At 40.1% G+C, this 14,002-nt stretch overlaps 1 protein-coding gene across 1 annotated transcript; it reads right to left on the reverse strand.

The window, feature by feature from the left end:
* Positions 1 to 742: 742 nt before the first annotated feature.
* LOC145121487 (uncharacterized) lies at positions 743 to 6,523 on the reverse strand. The gene is made up of 4 exons (XM_079057224.1): positions 6,384 to 6,523; positions 1,918 to 2,793; positions 1,572 to 1,814; positions 743 to 1,031 (listed from the first exon to the last, which is right to left on the reverse strand). The coding sequence occupies exons 1-4, from the start codon at positions 6,521 to 6,523 to the stop codon at positions 743 to 745; spliced, it is 1,548 nt and encodes a 515-aa protein (XP_078913350.1).
* Positions 6,524 to 14,002: the final 7,479 nt, after the last annotated feature.

Raw genomic sequence — 14,002 nt, forward strand, 5'->3', positions numbered from 1 at the left:
TAGTTTATAAATGAAAGCAATAGGTGATGGGTTAAAGTAAACATACAAATCGGAAATCATAAGTTACTCTCATGTTTCTTTTCTTTTTTGTTTTAAACTTTTTCTTTATATTATTTTGATTTGATAATTTATTAGGTTATATGTTATCTTGTACGATTATTCGCTTGTAATTTGGTTAATATTTAGTATAGATTGGTGATTCTAAGATTGTGATGATTATTTTTATTTTTACGTTTATGTTAGGGATTTTTAAATTATGTTTGATTTTTGTTGTTAAATTTAATAAAATATTTTTCTCAAATGGTACTGCCGAAAAACCGACCTGATAACCAATTGTATCGATATATTTTATCGTCTTATCTAAGTCGGACACCCTTGAGTTTAAATCCTGGATTCGCCACTGATTCACAGGTCACAAAAATTTTTACGAATGCGAAAGTAGTTTCGGAACTGATTCAGCTTCTATCATTCCTAAGCCTTGAAGAATAAGATTGAAGGTAGGTCCAGGTAAGGCTTTCGTAAAGATGTCGGCTAACTGATCAGCAGATCTTACAAAATATATCTCAACATTACCATCTTTCACGTGATCTTTGATGAAATGATACCCCAGTGCTATGTGTTTCGTCTTTGAGTGTTGCACTGGGTTATGGCAGATGCAAATGGCGCTTTTAGAGTCGCAATATAAGGGGATTCGCTTCATATTTATGCCATAGTCACGAAGTTGGCTTTGAATCCAAATGACCTATGAAGTGCAGGAGGCAGCAACTATGTACTCTGCTTCAGCAGTTGAGAGGGATATGCAAGTTTGCTTTTTAGATTGCCAACTCACGAGCTTGCCATCTAGAAATTGGTATCCTCCCGTTGTACTCTTTCTATCCAGGCCACACCCTCCAAGATCAGCATCATAAAACGCTTGTACGAAGAAACCCGAGCTTGATGGATACCATATGCCTAGCGAGGAGGTTCGTTTTAAGTACCTGAAAATGTTCTTGATAGCTATCATGTGAGGTTCGTGAGGATTCGCTTGGAACCTAGCACAATAACAAACGGAAAACATGATGTTTGGTCGACTAGCTATTAAATACATCAATGATCATATCATCTGACGATAAAGGGTCATATCAGCAGCTGGTTTTTCCAGAGATGGTGTTAGTTTCGTTCCGAATGTCATTGGAACCTTCACTTTTGAGTCTCCCACCATTCCAAACTTAGTGCGCAAGGTCTTTGTGTAGGCATACTGGTTGATAAAGATACCTTCTTGACTCTGTCTTATATTCAAACCAAGGAGATACTTAATCGGACCCATGGAGCTCATCTCAAATTTAGTTTCCATCAACTTTCGGAATTCAGCTGTTAAGCTGGGGTTAGTAGATCCGAAGATGATGTCATCAACATAAATTTGGACAATCATCAGGTGGTCACCATCTTTCTTGTGAAAGAAGGTTGGGTCAACCGATCCCTGTTTAAATTTAGCCTGTTTTAAGAAGCGAGTTAGAGTTTCATACCAGGCTATTGGAGCTTGCTTCATACCACATACCGCTTTGTCCAGAATATAGCAGTGGTTGGGATACCTCTCGTTTATAAACCATGGTGGTTGCTCCACATAAACCGTCTCTTCTAGCTCTCCATTTAGAAAGGCACATTTGACATCCGTCTGATAAACTTCAAAGTTCTTATGTGCTGCATAAGCAAGAAAGATGCGAACGAATTCTAGCCAAGCAACAGATGCGAAGGTCTCTTCGTAGTCAATGCCTTCTTCTTGACAATATCCCTTAATGACTAGACGCGCTTTTTTTCGTATGACGTTTCCCCAGCTTGTTGCGAAACACCCACTTTAACCCTACAACAGATGCATCCTTTGGGAAAGGAATCAGTCTCCAAACTTTTTTACGTTCAAACTCATTGATCTCCTCTTACATTGCTTGTATCCAGTCTGAATGATCCAGAGAAATCTGAACATTTTTGGGTTCGACTTTGGATATGAACGAATTAAACATGCAATATTCCACTTTAGAGAATAAATCAGTTTGTTTCGCCTTTTGTTGTGTTGTCGTAAGAACTCCTGAAGATGATTCGCCTATTATTTGTGTTTTAGGATGATCTCTAGTCCATTTAGTCATAGGAGGATAATTAGGATCATAAGATGGATCCATTTCAGCACTTATGTCCTCAATTTCTGACTGTATATCCGAATCATCATTATGTACATCCGAATCATCATTCGTATTATCTTTCTCCCCCTCGAATGATGTGGATGTTTCCATGTCAGGAATCGGATTCTCCCCATGGAGTGGACTTTCTTGGGTCTCTTGTGGAGTAGAGTGCTCCCCCCCCTGAAAACTTGCATTTGGAGTTGATTCATAATTCTCCCCCTGGAATGTAGTGTTCGTGTCTTGAGGTACATTCGCATTCGATGGCGTTAGGTGTATATCTTTCGTAGCGTCGTCAATTATCTTCTTCAATTCGTCGACTTTGTTGTCACCTGCTTTTGATTCAGATGATATAGTCTTCTCTGGCTCATCAAATAGTAGCATGAATTCTTCGTAAAGAGTGGAAAGTGGAATTGTAGCCAGACTAGGTTTAGGAAAGATCTCCTTCGATTGACTATCATTCGTCTGAGTCATCTTCAAGTAGTTGTTGTCGAACGTGACATAGTAGGTTTCTTCCATATTTTTAGACCGTTTGTTGAGAACCTTATATGTCTTGGAGGTCAGCAAATATCCCAAGAATATTCCTTCATCAGCCTTCGCATCGAATTTGTTTTGTTGTTCCTTTGAGTTGAAAATGAAACACCTGGAACCAAATACATGGAAAAACTTAACGTTAGGCTTGCAATTATTTATTATTTCATAAGGAGTGATAGAAAATCGCTTATTGAGGATAAATCTATTTTGGGTGAAGCACGCAGTTGCAATCGCATCCGCCCAGAAATAGAGATGCGGATTTGCGAAAGACAGCATGGTTCTCGCAGCTTCGCACAAGGAGCAGTTTCGCCTTTCAACGATCCCGTTCTGTTGTGGAGTATAAAGGGCAGAAAAGTTATGTGATACACCCTTCTCAGTAAGGAATTCTTCAAACGATTGGTTTTTGAATTCCAAACTGTTGTCACTGCGAACATTGTGAACCAGCTTTCGCAGTTGTAGCTCAGTCTACTTTATGAAATCCTTGAGCTTTGGCGTTGCATCATATTTCTTCTTAAGAAAATACACCCAAGTGAAACGTGAAAAATCATCAACTATTACAAGAATATACTTACTACAACCAACTCTTTCAATTGTTGAAGGACCACAAAGGTCGGCATGCAACAGTTCTAGTGGTTCAATGACTTTCGTATTCACTATGGTTGGATGACTCTTCTTGCTTTGCTTCCCCATTTCGCAGGCTGCACACAGATGATCCTTATCGAATTTCAGAAGAGGAAGCCCTCACACATGATCACCAAGAACAAGCTTGTTGATTTCTTTGAAGTTGAGGTGCAAAAGTCTTCTATGCCATAGCCAGCTTTTGTCTGAGTGAGCTTTCGTTAGTAGGCTGTAACGCCCGCAGATTCGGGCTAGTCAATTTAGAGACAATAAGCTTTAAAAATGACTTTTTAATAGAAGATTATTTAGAATAAATAATCTTAACCAAGTTATATTATTTGTCACAAGGGTTCCGTACATATAAAGAACGCCGAAATCCGAGTTATAACAAAGAAGTTATGACTCGTCGAAGTTTTACGGCAAAACCGACACGACACCGGGACTCGTAAAAAGTGAATTTACGATAAAATACTTTCTAGCCTTAGCGATCTAAACGAAAGTTGTAGTATATGTTAAACCGAGAGTGTGCATGAAAAACGATCTGACTTCGTATGAGGAAATTATGATTTTTCTAAGATTTAGCATAGCAGTGCACATCCTGAAATTCGAATTTTAGATCGGTCGATTTTTAACCAAAAAAGTCTAAACGAGAAATGAAGATATCGTTAATAGGAGTTCAATGATAAAAAGACAGTCGAAAACGGAGCTCGTATGCGAAAGATATGGACGAAACTTAGTCCTTACTCTTCGAGCGCGGCGAATTTGATACAGATTTGTAAATTCGAGATAGAGTGATAATTAGCCGATGAAGTCTAAATGAAAGTTGTAGTACTCATAAATACCAACGCGTGGATATAAAGAACGCCGAGAATAGAGCTCGTATGTTAAAGATATGGACGAAACTTGGTCCCTACTCTTCGAGCGCGATAAATTTGATACAATTTTGTAAATCTGAGATAGAATGAGAATTAGTTGACGACGTCTAAATGAAAGTTGTAGTACTCGTAAATACCAACGCGTGGATATAAAGAACGTAAAAAATGGAGTTCGTATGAACGAATTATAATTTTTAATTGCACATTTACGTATTAAAATAAAGCGTAAATCATATATACGTCTACATATATATACATATGTATATATCATTAGAAAGGTATCGACGATACGGTCATTATAAGACTAATATTGAGTACTTTCGACATTAGTTTAATACAGATATCATTAAATCTATTTAAAATAGTATTATAAAGGGGTGTTTAGTCATTTAAGTAAATATAGATGGTGGTTTTTGAAAATTCAATTACTATAGATAAGAGCCTCTAGGCTCTCATATTTCTTGCATCATTCTCTTTATTCAATAGTCTTTCTCTTCTTATCCCCCGAGCATTTCGGTCCCTCGTGTTTCGACTTCTCTTTCTGTAGTTTTAGTATAGTAAGGTAAGCGCTGAAGCGCTGCAATAATCTTTCTTAGAAAGATTCCGCGACAAAGTTCTTCCCCTGCAGAGCCCGGCTCCTAGCTAAAACCCCCTTGTAAGTAAGTTATGCTTACCATATTTTAAATATAACTTATATTTAAAATTAGTATTGTTATTATGAACTTATAATAAATATTTGGGCTATTATTATGACTTATATAAGTGTCGTTATAATATCTTTTTAACTACTCGCGGTACGGGAAATCTGGTTTAAAGGGTCGCATAGGGTTATTGGATTTTAGAAGTGCTATATGCCAAAATGGTCCTGCCCTCCGGTGTTTTATGTCTGGCCCCTGTCTGTACATAGTGGTTGTAAAATATTGTTTAAACGCTTATATAATAATAATAATGGTAAGACTAATAATTAGTCGCGGTAAATATTAGACTAAAATCTAGTGGTAATAATACTAGGTTTCGTCGAAGGAAATTATATTGTTAAGAAGCGAAGCGCTGTCCGAGTTTGGAATCATCACGTTAACAAGTGAGTGCATAGTTACTTTCATCTTACACATAGATATGAAGTATTTTATATAAATTACGTGTTATGTGTGCATATTATCTGTATACTTGTTATCTATGCTGGATGAACGATTTTATACATGTTTTAAATAATTTAAACTGTATATGTATTTTATATCTACGAATATGTTGGGTAAAACATCGGTAGATGAATGATGAGAGATGAAAGATGATATGAGTGAACATTGGCAGCTATAGACTTAGTGCCTAACAAATAACATCGACAACTATGGACTTAGTGCCTATTGAATAAACGTTGGTAGCTATGGACTTAGTACCTGTTTGATAAACGTTGGTACCTATGGACTTAGTACCTATTAGATAAACACTAGTAGCTATGGATTTAGTACCCAATGAATGAACTTTAGCAGCTATGGAATTAGTGCTTTACGAACGAGCATTGACAGCTATGGACTTAGTGCCTTTCATATAAAACCTGGAAGCAATGGACTTCGGAATGAACGAATGCAGGATAAATGCCTCTTAGGGTAGACCTTAAGAATAAGGAAGATAATGGGGATGGGTAATTGGGTTGATTGTTTGATGTTTAAACATAATAATTAAATTATTGTGGGTTGAAAACCCTATGTACTCACCATGTTTCCCAACCTAACCCACTCAAGCTTATTTGAATCACAGGTGCCGATACGAAGTTACATTACACTGAGAGACTAAGGAGATGTAGATCACTAGTGTAAATGAATGTAAGTTCTGTTTATGCTTATGTTTCTGTATTGACGATGACATCCCAAGGTTTTGAAAATGAATAAAAATACATTTCTTCGGAAATGATTTGATGTTTAAACATTTTTATTAAAAGAGGTACTCTGATTTTTATAAAGCATAAACAAAATCGGTCTTTTCTGGATGTGAAAATGGGGATGTCACATAGGCAAATAGAAGGCTTCCCTCGTATCGGATTTAGATTCAATGGATACATCTCGCCTTTGCGTTTCGATTTTAGAAGGACTGATTTGGTCTTCTTTTCTATGATTTCAGACCCTTCGTCGTCAAAGGATACCTTTAATCCTATCCCAACAACCAACTGCGAAACACTTATGAGATTGTGTTGCAGGCCTCTACGTACGCCACTTTACAAATGGAAAACTCTCCGTTCGTTATCATCCCATAACCTTTAATCTTTCCTAAAGATTTATTTCTGAACTTCACATTTCCACCATCTTTAAGTTCTCTGAATTCTCGCAGTTCCTCATTCCTTCCCGTCATGTGACGTGACCAGCCACTGTCGCTATACCATTCAGTGTCAAACTACTCGTCACGAATAACCTGCAGAAGTTAAACAAATTTAGGAACCCAAAATTGCTTGGGTCCTTGTGAGCCTTTTACAGAAAGAGGAAAAGTAAATGCAAGATAAACCATATAAGTACGTTTAATTAATGTGGTGTTATCTTTCTTTGTTATTGTGAAAACCTTTATCCTATTATCTTTCAAGTTCGTATCTTTTGAAGAAGATTGATTTTTTTTATTCTTGATTTGATTCTTCACAAACTCTTTTTCAACTTTCTTTGAATTAGTTTCAGACTTCTTGATTGGAACTTTATTATCCGAACCTATCTTTCCTTTTCCTTTAACATCTTTCGATGAAATATTCATGGTTTGAGAATTATGAGGTTTTGGTTTCTCCACAGTCTTCTTCGAATTTGGAAACGTAGGTTTTTGAAGAACTTTCTTTTTAGATTCCTGAGGACTGCGAGAGTGACTTTGCGAGGAGCTCCTAAGGTTCGCATGCGAAAAGACTTTCGCATCTTGATTTGAAGGTTTTTCAATGCGAACAAAGTTGGGATTCTGGGATTGCCAAAATTGCTTCCTTTCTCTGATATTTTTGTTGTATCTCGCATTCTTTTGCCGTTTCTGAGATGTGAACTGCTCCGCTGACATGTGAATATTGGCCTTTGCTTTTGGCTTTCTGACTGAAGTTTCGTTTTGAACAGACGAAGCATCATTATAAACACTTTTCGTTCCACTGGGACTTCCTTTCTCGTAGATTGAGCGATTATTGAGTGGTTCTGCTACGTATCTTCCTTTCACTCTCCAAGACGTCTTTTCCGACAGTCCTTTGGTTTCATCTGCATTGTCTATCGGAGTAGACCAGAAGTACTCGTCGCATCCATCTTTGTTGTCATCATCAACTAAGGACGTTAATTCAGCTGTTTGATTTTTGTCTAGTCCTTTAGTTGCAAAAACTTGGTTAGGAACAGTTTGGACTTTAGGAAAAACAGTTGCTTTGGCTTTTAAAACTTTAGGTTTGTTTTTAGAAATACGTGCGAACTCAACTGAATTTTTAGAAATTAAGACTTTCGCAGGTTCAGCTTCGCTTTTAACAAATTCTGAACAGTCAACCTCATCCTCTACAGAGATTTCGCTCACATCACTGTCCTCATCAAACTCAAATGTATTTTCAACATTAATTTTATTATCTGAACTTAACTTGGTACTCAATGAGTCGAACTTCTGCAATGTATCAGATTTAATCTGCTTTTTGTCATTTTCATTCGAAAGCTACTTTAACATGTTCTTATGGTCTTTGGACTTAATGTATGATTCAATTTTGTCCAGACCAAACTTGTAAGCATATGAAGTTTCGTCAGATGAGACAATGGATTCGCACTTGTAACAATCTGCGTCAATTTCGTCTTCCTTTAATTCAAGGAATGGCAAGATCATTTTGTGAATTTTCTTACCAATCTCACAATCAAGGTGCAACTGAGTAATATTAAAGTATAGCCTTTTCGCAATCAAACAGAAAATGTTACGTTGTTTCAAAAGCATTAAATTATCCCGTTGCAAGTAAATTAACTGATCCCTAGACTTAGATAAATCGGACTCTATCTTCTCTATCCATAAGCGCCTCTCCTCACTCTTTGACGAAACCCTGCTGATTTGATCGGTTAGGTTGGAGTTTGTTAAACGAGTTCTTTTTAAACTGTCACTAATGCTTGAAAAAGTGTATCTTAAGTCATTTAGTTCAGTTTCATATCTAGACAAAGGTATATTAAGAGATTCAATAATAGAATTTACCTTGTCGATCATCTGTTCGCATTCGCTGATTTGCTCATGAACCGGCCTCGCTGCGAAGCAACTATCATCCCCACGTCCAGTATCAGTGGCATAGCCTTGCATATGTGACACATCATTTGTCACCATCAAGCATCTACCTCCAGGCTGTGAACTCTCTTCCTTCGCAACAAAACTCTTACCATATGTAGGCCTGCGAACCTCTTCATCTTCGGAATCAGTTGACCAGACCTCTACTCCTCCAAACTCATTCTCAGCATCATTTTCCTGCATAATCAAAGCAGGCATGTTGTTGTTAGGATTCTTTTTCTTCTTTATCTCTTCGAGCTTTCAGAGATAGTATGTTTCATCGTCTTCTCCTTCCTTCTTCTCGTTCAACCTTCGCAGCATGCACTCCTTGGATAGATGGTTTTTGCCATGACAGTAGTTACAATCATAGCCAGAATCACCCATGAGCTTCTTCTCCTTCTTGTCCTCTTCTTTCTAAGAACTGTTTACACCTTCCTCTTTCACCTTCTCAGAGCTGTAGCTTCCCTGTCAGTTTCGATTATTGTTTCTATTGAATTTCTTCTTTTCGAACCTCTTTGGGTTGGACACCATCATTGCGAACTATTCTTTAGAAAGTTCACAATCGGAGAGCTCAAACTCCTAATCATCATCTTCCGTAACTTTCTTACCCTTAGCTACAAGTGCCGGTGAACCAATTTCCGAAACAATTTTCCCTTCTTTTGTCACTTCATTCTCATGTGACCTTAGGATACCAACAAGCTTAGCCAACGTGTAGTTCTTAAATTGCTCGTGTGCTTTTACCGTAGAAACAACAGCCTTCCATTCAGACCTTAGAGCATTCATGAACGTGACTTTTTGCTCAATAAGTTAACGTCCAATCTTATATTTCATCATCCTGCTGAGAAGATGATTATAGCGATTGAAGTTTTGATCCAAACTTTCTTCAGCCTTTGCACGAAGGCTCCAAACTCTGACAACAATAATGCTTGTGTCGAATATTCCAAATCAGCATCAGTAGAGTACAATTCCTTAAGTCTATCCTAGATCTCTTTTGCTGTATCACATGAACTAACCAGACGAAAGGTGTTTGGTGGTAGGGCAAACCTAATAATCCTCATTGCTTTGATGTTGCTCATTAACTTTTCTTTCTCATCTTGTGGAGCATCCTTCACATCAAGAAGAAGCTTGTTATAGTCAGCCTGAGTTTTAATCACTCTTCTGGTTCCAGTATAAACAAACGCCCCAACAGTGATAGCATCCCAGATCAGATAACCATTATCTTCTAGGTCGAGGACGTAGTCTTCAAAATGTAGCGCCCACACTTCGTAGTCACTTGGAGAAAGAATGGGGATCCTTGCAGTCAAACCAATGCCGTTGGAAAGGTTTATGGAGTTGACCTGAGAGTCGTCAGACATCTTTATAGATCGAGAACCTGTATGAATCAGATGTGTAAACATGATTAGGGTAATATCAAGATCAAGATCAGCGTCAACAGTTGAATGAACAATAATGAGAGCTGAAGCAAGATCCAAAAATTACAGAAACCCTAAAAGCTTCTTTCAACAGAAGAGATGCGTATAGATTACACAATCTCCTGCTCTGATACCACTTGTTGAGATAAAATATCTAAAGATCGAAAGATTCAAACAGGTAATTAAAATAAGAACACAAGAATGATTTAAAGGATGCTTAATGATTCAAAGTCACACCTCAGAAGAGCTCGATGATGAACTGCTACTGTAGAGGCGTGTAGGGTTACAAGACTATTTCCAAGATTGCAAAACATGGTGCATGCATGCACCTTAAATAGTTAAACCCTAATAATTAATGAACGGGTGGACAGGCCCAAACCCGATAACATAATGGACTATTCTATTAAATACAATGACGCAACACTTATACCCAACAGTGGTGATGTCATTCGGGCTCACCAATGCACCAACAACGTTCATGGACCTCATGAATCGGGTCTGCAGGACAATGCTGGATCGGTCTGTGATTGTATTCATTGATGATATTCTGGTCTACTCCAAGACCAAGGAGCAGCACGAGCAACATTTGCGAGAGGTGTTGGAGACTCTGAGGAGGGAGAGGCTTTATGCCAAATTCTCAAAATGTGAGTTCTGGTTGCGCGAGGTGCAATTTCTGGAGCACATCGTCAACCAAAAGGGAATCTTGGTTGACCCGGCCAAGATCAAGGCTGTGATGCGTTGGGAGGTTCCGAGGACCGCATCTGAGATTCAAAGCTTCTTAGGTCTCGCAGGGTATTATCGGAGATTTATCCAAGATTGTTGTGCCTTTGACCCGTTTGACAAAGAAGTGTGTGACCTTTTTTTGGGGGCCTGATCAGCAGTTGGCTTTTGAGACTAAGGCAGATGTTGTGTGAGGCCCCAATTCTCGTGCTCCCCGAGGGTTTGGATGATTTTATGGTTTACTGCGACGTCTTTATCTCGGGTTTAGGGGATGTTCTTATGCAGAGGGGTCATGTGATTGCTTACGCTTCGAGGCAACTAAATCCTCATGAGGTGAACTACCACACTCATGATTTGGAATTGGGGGCCGTGGTTTTTGCCCTCAATATCTGGATGCACTATCTGTATAGGGTCCGGTGTACTGTCTACACCGACTACAACAGTTTGAGGTATTTTATGGACCAACCGAATCTGAATATGAGGCAACGGAGATGGTTGGATGTGGTAAAGGATTATGATTGCGAGCTCCTATACCAACATGGAAAGGCCAATGTGGTGGCTGATGCTTTGAGCCGCAAAGCGTCGAGCTCTTCTATCAAATATGTTTGCTTGAGGATGATTCTCACCTCACCTTTGTTGGATTTGATCAAAGAAGCCCAGATTGAGTATTTGAACAAGGAGAACTGGAAGACCGAGTGGATCAGGGGGCAGATCCCCTTGTTTGTCAGGGATAACCGATGATTGTTGATTCAGTATGGTAAAGTTTGGGTCTCGGTATCAGGTGGGGTGAGACAAACGGTTCTTGAGGAGGTGCATAAGTCAAAGTTTTATGTTCATCCGGGGGCCACAAAAATGTACATGGATTTGAGGTTGAGTTATGGTGGCCTTGTATGAAGAGGGAGATAACTTGGTTTGTTGAGCGATGCCTGACTTGTAGGAAAGACAAGGCCGAGCATCAGATACCCCATGACAAGATGCAGCCTTTACCCATTCCCATGTGGAAGTGGGAGGAGATAACTATGGATTTGTGACACCCAAAAATTCAAGCCAATTTAAACTAAAAAAAAAACAGTTTAATCCATTAAGTCATTACATAATTTGTTTTCAAAATGCAGTTATCAGAGTATCCCAGTATCAAATCATAAAAGTCATAACAGCGAGAGGAGCGGTACGATCATGTCTTCGCCTTCCCGCGATCACCAGAGGTACCTGAAACAACAACTGAAACTGTAAGCCTGAAAGCTTAGTGGGCTATCCCCTAAAATACCAACCACATAACCATGCGATATAAACATATAACCAACAGCAAGCATAATGATCCTTCAGCCTGACTGGATCGCCTCACAGGCCTTCAGTCTATCTGGACCGCTCTCCGAGCCTTCGGCACGTCTGGACTGCCTCGTGGGGCCTTCAGCCTATCCGGACCGCTCACCGGGCCTTCGGTCTGACTATCCTACCCTCTTGGGTTTGTAGTCTATCCGGACCGCCCTGGGTATGTTGGCCTTCAGCACAAAGCAGGACCGCCTCAACCCGACACCCAAATCAAACAACATGTGCATATACATCCATAGGCTATCATAATAACAGGCAAACCGATCTAACATATCAAATAGCATAGCAACGTCCTACACCAGGACTCCAACCTACCCAGGTCATATCATGGCATAATCCTGTAACTAGGATATCGACCGAACACAATCACTAAGCATAAGCATATCACCATCCTAACTAACAAGATGCGAAACGATGCACATATTATGTAATAACCCAAATACAAATCCATAAGGGCCGGCCTTGGTGCCTTAGACCTTGTTGATATAGTGAGGATAACTCACCTCGCAAATGTCGACCTGGAAGATAAAACCCAACCCTCGAGTCACTTGACACAGGCCCCACCACCTAATACCATAACACAATATACTCATAAGTCCTTAACCTTATAAGGTACTCCATAACCCACTAGTCAAAGTCAAAGTCCTCAGTCAAGGTCAACAGTCCATGTTGACCCCAACTCGCCGAGTACCCTCGGCTACTCGCCGAGTTCCTTGAAGCACAATCCAACTCGTCGAGTCGTCGGGGTGACTCGTCGAGTTGCTTCGATTCTCGTTCAAACTTTAAGGCCACCCGTCGAGTTCCCTCCTTGCAACTCGACGGATATACAAGCAAACATATCCTAGGGAAAACTCATCCGACTCATCGAGTTGTTCTTCAACTCGCCGAGTCTTATGGTAATCTTCATCGGACTCGCCGAATTGTTCATCCAACTCGTCGAGTTCGATGCCTATCTTCATATGACTCGCCGAGTCAACTATGCGACTCGTCGAGTCCCTTCAGTCCTTTAACCATGCAGACACTTTCTAAGCCATGTCAAGGCCCCAAATTGCAAACTTTACGTGCATGCAAGGCTTTAAGACCCTAAAATGGCACAACTAAGCTTGCAATGAAGTCACATCCTTGAGAGGAGGCTCCTACTAGGCAAAGCTGATGGCTTTATGAATCCAGAAGCCAAGGGGAGTCCAGATCTGAAGTTACAACTTCAGATCTTGGCTTAAACACAAGAATCCTTTTCTAAACTTATGCACAAAAAAGGGGGTAAGAAGAGGATGAGCTAAAGGAACAGCTTAATACCTTCCAGAGAGTGACAACTGATGATTCTCTTAGTTCCCCACAAGTTCCTAGCCTTGATTTCCTTGCTTCCCCAAGTGTTTCCTTCTCCAAAGTTCCTCCTCCAAGCTTGAACACACCAAAGAATACACACACACACGATTAGGGTTCTTCTGGACTCTCAATGGACTGCAAAGAGGCCATAGGAGGCTTATCATTCCTTAAATAGGGTGCAAAACCCCGAGATTTAGGGTTTCATCTGCCAGCTCCTACTCGTCGAGTCCCTTAGTGGACTCGTCGAGTAGGTCACTAAACACGCGTTCCAAACCCGCTGCTACTCGACGAGTAGGTCAACCAACTCGTCGAGTAGGGCATTAACCAATTAACCTTTTATTTAAATCCATACCTGGAATCGGGGCGTTACAATTCTCCCCCACTTAAACTAGACTTCGTCCTCGAAGTCCGCTGCAGTGAATAACTCCGGGTAATGCTCCCGCATTTCAGCCTCCGTCTCCCACGTCCACTCGGACCCCCTTCGATGCTCCCACTGTACCTTTACCAAAGGTATCTCCTTATTCCTCAGAATCTTCATCTTCTTCTCCAAAATGGCCACATGTCTCTCCACATAGTTCAGGCGCTCATCGACCTGAATATCATTCAGTGATACTACTGCCTCCTGGTCCATAATGCACTTTCGCAGCTGCGAAACGTGGAAAGTGCTGTGTATCCGACTAAGCTCCTCCGGCAGCTCTAGCCTGTAAGCTACCTTGCCAACCCTGACAATGATCCTGAACGACCCAATATATCGGGGACCCAACTTTCCCCTCTTCCTGAAGCGAATCACGCCTTTCCAGGGCGAGACCTT

The sequence above is a fragment of the Lactuca virosa genome, chromosome 6 (assembly GCF_052849685.1).
Source record: "Lactuca virosa cultivar CGN04683 chromosome 6, Lactuca_virosa_CGN04683_v6, whole genome shotgun sequence".
Lineage (NCBI taxonomy): Eukaryota > Viridiplantae > Streptophyta > Magnoliopsida > Asterales > Asteraceae > Lactuca > Lactuca virosa.

Bases quoted from the DNA above. Each gene is read 5' to 3' on its own strand.
- LOC145121487 (XM_079057224.1), bottom strand. From the start codon at position 6,523: ATGACGGGAAGGAATGAGGAACTGCGAGAATTCAGAGAACTTAAAGAT. The intron at 1,815-1,917 runs GTAAGAGGAGAT...TTTCGCAACAAG, and splicing joins TCAGACTGGATACAAGCAAT to CTGGGGAAACGTCATACGAA. The intron at 1,032-1,571 runs GTATCCCAACCA...TTATTGTGCTAG, and splicing joins CCATGGTTTATAAACGAGAG to GTTCCAAGCGAATCCTCACG.